The following is a 10,660-nucleotide window of genomic DNA, read 5'->3' on the forward strand; positions in this document are numbered from 1 at the left end:
ACACACACACACACACACACACACACACACACTTTTCACTCATTTTTAATTATATTTTAATTATTTAATATTCAATTATATATTAGGACCTTGAATAAGTTCTCGCTGATTTTTCGTGAAAATTAATGCTTTATTTAAAAAAAGTCGTAAAAAACATGTCACTGAAAGTATTGTCTATCGCTAGCCACTACTTTTTTCTATCTTTCTGGCAGCATTTCAATTCCACGTCGACAAACGACAAGGCTATCCAAGAGTCAACCCATTTTTTGGCATCTTCATAAGAATGGAAGTGCTGCTTAGCCAGGCCATGTGCCATCGACCGGAACAAGTGATAATCGGAAGAGGCAATGTCTGGTGAATACGGCGGGTGGGGTAGGACTTCCCATTTAAGCGTTTCTAAGTAGGTTTCCACCGGTTGTGCAACATGTGGCCGAGCGTTGTCATGTTGCAAAATCACTTTGTCGTGTCTCTGCTCGTATAACAGCCGTTTTTCCTTCAATGCTCGGCTCAAACGCATCAATTGTAGTTGATAGCGATCTCCCGTGATGGTTTCGTTTGGTTTGAGCAGCTCATAATAAACTACACCCAACTGATCCCAACAAATGCAGAGCAGAAGCTTCGAACCATGAATATTCGACTTTGCCGACGATGTTGATGCATGGCCAAGCTTACCCCACGATCTTCTACGCTTAGGGTTATCGTAGTATCCACTTTTCATCGCCAGTCACGATACGATGCAAAAAACCTTTCCTTTTCTACCGTTGAAGCAGCTGTTCACACATGAAAAGACGCCGTTCGACGTCTCTCGGCTTCAACTCGTACGGCCCCCAATATCCTTGCTTTTGAATCATTCCTAATATTTTCAAACGTTTCGAAACTGTTGTGTGATCAACTCCTAATGATTCTGCAAGTTCAGCTAGCGTCTGACATGAGTCTTCATGAAGTAATGCCTCTAATTCTTCGTCTTCAAACTTTTTCGGTGCGCCAGAGCGTTCTTTATCTTCAACATCAAAATCATTATTTTTGAAGCGTCTAAACCAATCTTGGCATGTTGTTTCCGACAGAGCATGGTCGCCGTAAGTCTTAACAAGAATTCTGTATGCTTCAGCTGCAGGCTTTTGTTTGAATAAAGTAGTGCAGTAAAATTCCTCACAAATACTCTTTTTTGGCGCGAAACTCGACATGTTTAACACTATGAAAAAAAAAGTTGTTTATACTTCGGTGAAATGACATACACTGAATTTCAAGCTTGCTTATAGTACTTCCTTATAGATGCGTTACCATCTTAAACTACACGTACACTGTTCTGATAATGCCATCTGTTGGAAAACAGCGAGAACTTATTCAAGGCCCTAATATATCTCAATATATCTCAATATATCTTAATATATTTTATTATCCTAATATATCTCAATATATTTTTTAATAAAATTTTATGCATTCGAGAACATTCTTAATTTGATAGTCACTTCGATATTTTCGAATAAAATGGCAAAGAGTCTAGAGACACGCGCACAACGCGGTCAAAACCGTCCCTTTGCTCCACGGAGAAAATGTCGAAAAAAATTTAACACCTGGATGCAAAACTAACAATCGTTCATCTGCAATAATTCGGCCAGAATCTTCAAAATATACATAGCGCTTATGTACAACCCAAAGGAGATAAAAATTCATCGAATCTATAATTGCTCGATAGCCCTCGTTACAGAAATCATATCATAATTGACTAGCCATTGGCAATTGGCCATTACCAAATATAGCTATATTCGAACGGAATTTATATAGATAAATAGGTGTTATAAATTATTTAATGAATATTAATGTGTACGGGTAAATAAATAAAAGAATAAGACGTTAATCTCATCTCTTCCTGATTTTTCTTTTTCTTTTTTTTCGATGGAAGTTTTGATGAGATTTATAGCTCTTAAAAGAACTGATATGAAGCTGGAAAGGTAAAAATAACAGTTATTTGTCCAATAATGCTGTTTATCAATAGCGATTTAACTCTAAATTCGGTATAACAACAAAGACTATATAGACTAAATAGAAGCAAAAAAAGCATTGGTTGTCAACAAAATCAGACTCACGACCAAAGAAGCATTATTAGACGTGAAAATTAGTACTTGCGAGATTGTATTCTAAGGCCGGTATTCATAGTTACAAATTATTTACCATCTTTTATTGAGAGCATAATTAATTACAAGTTCGTATTCATGGACTGTTACTCGGCTGTTTGAATCAATGTTTCTTGTATGAAATAACGTAATAAAAATATAGATACAGGCTGACGCGCGATTAATCGGAAATCAATAAAGCTATAATTATATGTCAAATTATGACAAACTATGAATGTCGGCCTAAATTTCGACTCAGATATTTCTTTATTCTTGGTAAGTTCTTCAAACGTCCATTAAAAGTAAAAACTTCCTGCATATTAAATAATTTTCCATACCTTGAAACTACATGACGTATCGCTCACCTCTTGTCCCCTCCATCCTGCGCCCACCGTTTTCGATTCTCGATCCAACATCCTGGCTGCTTCGTCGTGGCACTGACACTGACACTCGCGTAAATACGATTCAATCGAAAATGTACGTGTTAAATAGCGCGACAAAAAATTAATTAAATATCTTAGAAGAACCGACGAAATAGCTTAATCACTCGAGAGAATCAATCTTTCGTACTTATGTGATAACGCTGTTAGATTCTCATTCCATAGCAGGACGATTTTATGTTCCTCGCAAGCGCGATAATTTTCTCTTTCCAATGAACTTCGTTTCAACTCGCTACGACGTCTACGAGTGCGGATATTAACATTTATACCGATCCTAGTTTTAAAACGCTCGGCGTTATCACTGCTGCGAGCCGCGTAATTAGACGCGCGACGCGTGAATGGAATGCGGTGACAAGTCACTTTGCGCTGTAAACAGCGGCGCCCGGCAGCGAGCGCGCCTCGCTACCCCCACTCCGCGGCTCAGATAAGCGTAGTCACTCCCGCCTCCTTATACACCGCGGCTCACGGTCGTTCACTTTTCTTTAGAAGCATACTGCGCAGGCGCGGGAGCAGATACCAGCGTCGCTCGAGCGCGAATTTCGAACTCAAACCGGTAATGTCGATGCCGCGGCTTCAAACAGCTATAACACGTGAATAAGTCAACGTAGCGACATAAAATCTCTTTGGCACATGATCCCACACGCGACTATGCTGCTGCCTTATTGTCCACTTAAAAAAGTCGTAATCGATAAAAAAACTACAGAAAATACGATGATACAAGCAACCTTTTTCATTCGTCCGAATCATTTCTTCTTTCATCTGATGATAGTTATTGAGACCTTGATAGTTATTGTGGATCAAAGTAAAAAAATAATTATCGTGGTTATTTGCAAAATGGTCGAGGACTGTTTTGTCCAATTTATGAATTATAAGCACTTAAGGAAAATGCCCTAAAGTAAAAAGTATTTAAAGAAATCAAAGGAATAAAAGCGAATAAAACGAAACAAAAATGTCTGTTTATGTAGCGTCGTTACGTCAATATGTTAGGTAGCACGAGAAGCATTAAAATACGGCATTAGTACTTTCGAGATTCACAGCAGATTCTAAATTTTGACTCGGATCCACGCTTTCGCGTTTCTGCGATTCGGTTAGATTGAAAAATCGACGGCAAACCGTTTGCAGCCGGATTTAAGACAACTTTATGAACTCTACTCGCGCGCACAAGCGTTGGTCTTGTGTCAGACATTCTATGTATACATTTGCAACAATAAAAAATATATATAATAAAGAAATTATAAAAAGATAAAACTTATTGTTTTACATGTCGATTAATTATGCAGGATATTTGGATTTGATGAAGTGTTCATATGCGGGCTTGTTAAATTGAATAGAGAGATATCCTGTACCATTTTATATAGACTCTGCCACGGTAATTATTAATGAGATATTAATGAAAGAAAATTGGTCAATTAATATATATGATGCAGTGAGACAAGCCTTGTAAAATCAATTTACGGCAAATACATTTTATCTGTGACAGCCAAATTTAAATAATCACAGCAAAACAATTAGTCTCCTAACTAAGTTGGAATCAACCACTGAGATTTGGCTGATATCACTGAGACATTACATTTTAAGCAAAATATTAATATTATAAACACTTAAGAAGAATTCCCCAAAATAAAAAGTATTTAAAGAAATCAAAGGGATAAAAGCGAACAAAAATTTATGTTTATCTAGCGTTTCGTTAATATGTCAGATAACACGAGGAACATTAAGAGACGGCATTCGTACTTTCGAGACTCACAGCAGATTCTAAATTTCGACTCGGATCCGCGCTTTCGCGTTCCGCGATTCGGTTGGATTGAGAAATTGGCGGCGAACCGTTCGCAGCCGGATTTAACACGATGACTTAATGTAGGTCGAATTCTCGATCGTGTAAAGATGATCGGGATAAAAAGTACGGGTGGAGTCGGAAGCGGCGGGTAGAGCGAACCTGATAGAGCCATAAATAGCGCCATAGCTCATTGATCCGCATAATCGCATGCATTACCGCTCTCCCCTCTCTCTCTTTCTCTTTCTCTCTCTCCCTCTGGCCGGCATTTCACTCGCGGTTTTCGCTTTTCGAGCCGGCGGCTGTGTGCCGTGTGTACTATTACGTCGGCGAACGAGGAACCACCCCTTTCACCCTCCGAGAACGCGATACGCTTTTGACGGTGACGATCGTCGCTGCCTGTATAAACGATTCGCCGGCTGCTTGCTCGACACGTCGCGATATCACGCGCTGAATAGGGACGAAGCAAAAAGTAACTAGGAAACGAAAGAAAAGAGACTCAAACGCGGTACGTGATATTGAATTGTAAATTCGCAAAAGAGAGCGCCTAATCTCCTTCTTAATTGTTCCAAATTTGGCCAGTGACTATAAGGAAAACATTATTTTACGTATATAATTTATGTATGTAAAATTTTAGATCAATATCTTGAATAAATTTTAAATACCAACTTTTGTTCATTAGAACGGGCACTGCGCAATACTGCGAGACAGTGTTCTGTGAATTATCAGGGAGTCGATTCTGTATCTCGAAACGAAGTGAAAATTACAAAAGTGAGCAAATATACTAGAATATTCGTAATTTCATTGGTCAGTGCCTAGTGAATGTGCTCACTTTTTTAATTTTCACTTCGTTTCGAGATACAGAATTGACTCTCAGACCCGCACATATTAATTAATATATAAGAACGTATATACATATATATATATATATATATATATATATATATATATATATATACACTGTTTTACGTAAATAAACTCTATTTATATCTACTATTTTTATGTACTTTCTGAGATTTCTACGGCTTTCAACCTCGTTGTACCGAATACGTTGATATTGAATTGGTTTTTAATTATATGAAGTTGAATATCGCAAAACTAACACTGGTTACAATGTTAAGGCTTAGGGTAGAGTCGAGTATGATGGCCGTAAACTATAATTTCTCCAATAATTGCTAAAGTAGTGCGCTTTTGTAGTCATTCTCAGAGATAATCGGTATTTATAGTAGTTTATGCATATACACTTAGGTGCTAAAACGTACTATTTGGCAGTTATTAGAGAGAAAGTACAAGTAAAGCTTATGGCTGTCTTCCGTATGGTCACCGTGCCCGAGTTTACTCTACATGAACGTCCGGTGTACGTCTTTCGCGTAATTCCCAGCTGTCAGCCGGCCTCGGCGAATCGGCCGGCCACGAAATATCGACGAGTGTCGATAAACCGACGCCGAGACGTATGATACCCCGTCAGAAAAGCGGCCTGAAAAGTGGCCCTTTGAGCACCGCATCGTCCGCGCGCGGCGTCCCGCGGGGGCGGCGGCTTTGACCCGGTAATAGCGTGCCGAGAAGAATGGGAAATGTCACCAGGGGGCGACGGGCGCACGGACCTTCACCGCCGGGTCGGGGAGTCAACCGCGATCCTTTTTTGTAGGGGCCGACGGTGCATGAGGCCAGGGGCCCACATGGGGGCTGGATCGTTCTCGCGGCGTCATTAGTCCTGCCGTCGACGTGAGCCCGTCGCACCCCTCGAGCCGATAGAAACGTCTCACCGCGGTAAGACGTTTCGCCGTGTGGGACGACATTGCGTCACCGGGTGGGAATGAAAAGATGAATATCGTATAGCGCGAGGAGAAATGAGAAAGGAAAAAGGGGTCGCGAACGCGGGAGGGGAAGGAGGTCACGCATGTGGAAAAGCGAGAGGCGCTGTCGCGCGGGGGCGTTCCTCCGTGAAAAAGTCAGTTTCCCACCTTGGGAAGATGTGTGTGTGTGTGTGTGTGTGTGTGTGCGTGTATGCGCGCGCGTTCCGCGGCCGAGAGACAATTTATCATGGACCAGCGCGTTCTCATTGTGTATCGCGGTGAGATTGGGTCGGAGGGACCTGCGGTTAGGAAGAGAGATCGTTATGGTTCATCATCGTCGGAGATTTCGACTCGCCCCGTGAAGGCTCCAACGTGAAGGCGTCGACGACGACGGCGACGCTGGTATATCATATCAAGGGCCCATATGTAATCACCAGATAAAGTGTATCAGTTACGTTCTTCATCGATACTATATTCGAGAACGACGTCGAAAATATAAAACATCTAACATCAATACGAGGTCGGAGGCCACATGTGGTTTTTCCGCCTCCTTTCTCCGTCGTGATCCTCGTCATGTTTTATCACGAGGTGACATGACGTGACACGACGAGACGCGCGTTAGAGATGTCGCGGGAAAAGTGTTTCGTCGTGAAGAGACATTCCTCTCTTCTTCTCTTTCTTTCTCTCTTTCTCTCCACGTAACTTTCTGACGTGACGTCTTTTCGGATTGCTCATGCGAACACGATGACTACGCGGAAAAGAATCGAGATGTCACCTGGATGGGTGATCGAGGCGCGACCCGTGTAACGTCGAGGACGTCGCGTTAATTACCCGGTGAATGGCCGCGCGCAGAAAGCTCTCGAGTGCGGACCGCATGAGCGCGTATAAAAAAGATACTTCGCGAGCGTGTACGTGCATCTCACTGTCTCTCTCGCTCTTTCTCTGTATCTCGGAGGAGCGCGCTCGCTGCTTTTATCTCGCAATTTCTTCGAGGAGCTAATTATCGCGCAAAAAAGGGCGAACGTCATTCAATGTGCATTTACGATGTTCTCGACTAATTGAGCTTGTTTATCCGCGGCATCGGGCGCCTTCGCGAAACGTCCGACGTGAAAGAGGCGCGGAACGACGTAATTACACGCTCGGTATGTACACCTGTGCGTTAGCCCCGTGTGAGTCGCGAAGACACGTTTTTTCGAAATACTCTCTTAAATTTTCGACACCTCCCCGGAACGACGAACAGAAAAGAGAAGGTACGAAATAATGGCGACGAACAAAAAAAGAAAACCCCATGATAAGAATACAGATCACCACGCGTTATCCCGAACTTGAGTGTGTCGCTCGGCTGGGAGAGGTTTACCGACCACCAACGTCGAACTATGCAAAGCCCATAACTCCACTTGACTAAACTTGCCCTAATGCAAACAAGCAAATACGCGGCAACAAAGTTGCCCTAATGGACAAATACCTTAATGCGAGCACACGGTGTTCTCTTACACCGTCGTTCCCTTTCGGTCTTCCGCAACGAACCAAATCTCATCGATGTTGTCGAAAGAACGGACGCTACGTTCTGTCGAACTCCGGGAGCTAATTATTAAAAATATCAAGTCACCAATCTTTTATTAAGTGCCCTTTTAATGAGATTTATTAGAGGAAGTACATCTGAAAGATGTATAAGATGTTACCGTGATCCCTGATATCTACACTAATAATTGTCAGGATGAAATCTATCGATACAGAGAGTAAATCGTGCAATTATTGGCATCCTTCTTAGTCACTTGCACTTTGGAAAAACTTGGTTTTTTCACGACCAGCGGTATCAAGTTTGTCTAGAGCGCCAATAACGAGAACGTGACGTCCTCGACGTTACACGGGTCGCGCCTCGATCACCCGTCCAAGTGACATTTCGATTCTTTTCCGCGTAGTCATCGAGTCCGCAAGTTTTTCTAGAGCGCCAATAACTAAGGCAGGTGCTAGTAATTGTGTGGTTTAACCTATAAGCATAACTATAAGCATAACTGTAAATAGATCCAAGTATAAACAAAAATGTTCTATATTTCGAAGGGAGAGAAAGGAAGAGAAACTCCCGAGAGCGTTTGAGCACGGGGCGTTCCTCAGCACTTCGATATTGGGCTCGCAAGGGTTATCAAGGTTACCATAGTTACCAGGTAGATAGGTCAGGTAGATTGCCGGGGCCCCGGGTGTGGGAAGGTGGCCCGTGCCAGAGAGCGAGATGGTCGCGGAGATCCTTATCGTTTCCTAAGCACGCGCCCCCGCTACGCGATTACACGGAAAGCGGCGCGCGCCAGTCGAATAAAAGAAACGTGTGTGTTTCCCTCTGGAACGACGGAGGCGGCGGCGGCGGTACCGAACGCGCGCGCGATCGAGCGGCGAACACAATGGAGAGTCCGTCAGGTGTGTGATGGTGTAGGTGGTGGTGGTGGCGGTGGCATGGATCGCGGCCCGAGTACGGAATCCGGGAATTATTTATACACCCCCCGGAACTGTGCGCGCGCGGACGAGCGGCGAACAACTTTTTCCACGCCCGAAATACACCCGCCGGCAATCTCGCGAGCGAGCAAGCGAACGAACGAGCGAGTGAGCGCGGCCGCATCCTCATTTTCTACGTTCCTAATTGTAATTTATAATTGGACGCGCGCGCGGAAGGAAACTTCCCCTGCGATCGATAATTAACCGGTGTGCGCGGCGCGGAGGAGAAGTATCGGCGAACTTCTTGCGCCTCGACGTCGGCGTATCCGTTCTTTTTCTCTCCTCTCTGCCCCTTCATCTCTCCTCGCATTTTTTCTTCTCGGTGAAACTATTCGTTTCCTACTTCCCGCGGCTCGTCCTTGGCTCTTCGTTGAGATTTGACGTTGAATTTTTGTAACGCAACGATTTGCGATAATGCGCGGTGAATCGGATATCGAACTTGTACCGAATCGTGAGTCAGTTTCACGCGAATGATTTTGCACATCGACTCGCTTCTCCGGTAGCGTCGTCGGCGAGGGCCGATCGAGGTCGCGGTGGTGGAGCTTTTGGCAAACGAAGGGACGCGCAAGGGCGATCAAGAAGAGGAGCAAAAAGGCGCTGTCCCTCGTCTGGCTGAAGGCGCTGGCAGATTAAAAGTAAAAGAAAGAGAGGAGAGCGCGGTGAAACGCAGGTGGAAAGAAGAGGAGGGAGAGGGGGCTGGAGAAGAAGGAAGAAGAGTGAGATAGAAAAGGCGAGAGAAGACCGAGAGAGAACGGACGACGGAGATGAGAGAAGAAACAAAGGTCCGGGAAGGGAGGTGGCCCTCTCTAAAAGCCAATCAAAGGAATGACAGTCCGCTGCCCGCCTCGTAACCTTCAAAAGGGCTGCCCGAGGGCTGACACCGGATTGGACACCGGGCTACTCCATATTGATGAGTGACCGACCGGCTCCACGCTCTCTCGGCTCGAAACAATTGCGGCGCCTTCGGTGTCGAGACCAGATGCGTACGAGCGATCTCGATGAGATTTCAATAATCGAGCCAGTCATTCGGTGTCCACCGCCGCTTGCCTTTGGTCCCTTCGGGCTGGAAACGCGCGTGTGAGCTTTCACAAGGACGGTACCGCAAGAGAGCGGGAGAAAGGAGAAGAGGCGATCGAGTTACGGGAATTTTTAACGTAGGAAGAGAGCGGCTCGAGAGCTCGCGATACGAGTATCATTGTTCCCTGTTTGTCGAGCGAATCGTGACACACTCGCGGGTTACACATTCTCACGAACGAGTAGGGGGGCACGCACCGATTACGTCAAACGTCCGACAGAACGCCGCATTATTCCCAACAAAGAAATTATCGAGCACGAGATATCCCCTGAGCACTGTCACAGCGACCGCGGGTCGCCAGTCAAGGCCGAAGCTCTCGCAGGGTCGTGGTTCCGCGAGAAAGCAAATACCCGCGAGTCCGATACAGGGGGTCCCAGCAGTGTCATTCAAACTGCGTGCGATACAGCGGCTTCGATGCACTTTGAGACGTTGATGACCGCCGCATCACGATGCCTACGGTGATTCTACATTAGAGAACGAGCGGGATTAGAAGCTTCTACGCTCTGATCGTAACTTTCTGGCGGTTTCAGATTTCAGTCTGAAGTTTCTCCTCGAATGACGCTTGATCTTTCAGGGTTCAATTTTCCCACAGCTCAGTCGGAATCAACGAGATGAGGAGCAGTCGCTAAGTGCCGTCGGAGGGAGAATTTATTCCGCGATTCTGCGACACCCCTCTGCACGCAGGAATGACTTAGCCGGACATGTGCGTTGACACTACCGTCGTTGTTCGCGACGCGCAACGCGAACGACACTGGAAGGACAAAAATACCGGGGCACGGTTTATCGCGCGGGGTTATCCCGAGGAGACGCAACTAAAACGACATGTCGTACGAGCGTCAACCGCGTGTCACCGTTTTATCGCTTTAATGGCCGCCTAATTAGCGTTCCCTCGCTTTATTAACTCCCGCTTTCCGCGCGCTTTTTCCTTCTCTCTCTCTCTCTCTCTCTCTCTCTCTCTCTCTCTCTCTCTCTCT

General features: G+C 44.9%; 2 protein-coding genes across 4 annotated transcripts in view; one reads left to right on the forward strand and one right to left on the reverse strand.

Moving 5' to 3' along the window:
• Positions 1–10,377, reverse strand: part of LOC116849950 — a 416,487-nt gene extending 406,110 nt beyond the window's left edge. Inside the window, exons 1-2 of the mRNA XM_032827654.1 lie at positions 9,884–10,377; positions 2,453–3,135 (exon numbers count right to left, since the gene is read on the reverse strand). Of these exons, the coding sequence (XP_032683545.1) occupies positions 2,453–2,530 (78 nt within the window). The 5' untranslated portion in view covers positions 2,531–3,135; positions 9,884–10,377. The remainder of the gene's footprint in view (positions 1–2,452; positions 3,136–9,883) is intronic.
• LOC116849943 overlaps positions 1–10,660 on the forward strand; it is a 336,196-nt gene that overhangs the window by 151,418 nt on the left and 174,118 nt on the right. The window lies entirely within an intron of this gene.

This window comes from Odontomachus brunneus, unplaced genomic scaffold (genome assembly GCF_010583005.1).
Source record: "Odontomachus brunneus isolate Ranch 3 - 2012 unplaced genomic scaffold, Obru_v1 Obru_scaffold_129, whole genome shotgun sequence".
NCBI lineage: Eukaryota > Metazoa > Arthropoda > Insecta > Hymenoptera > Formicidae > Odontomachus > Odontomachus brunneus.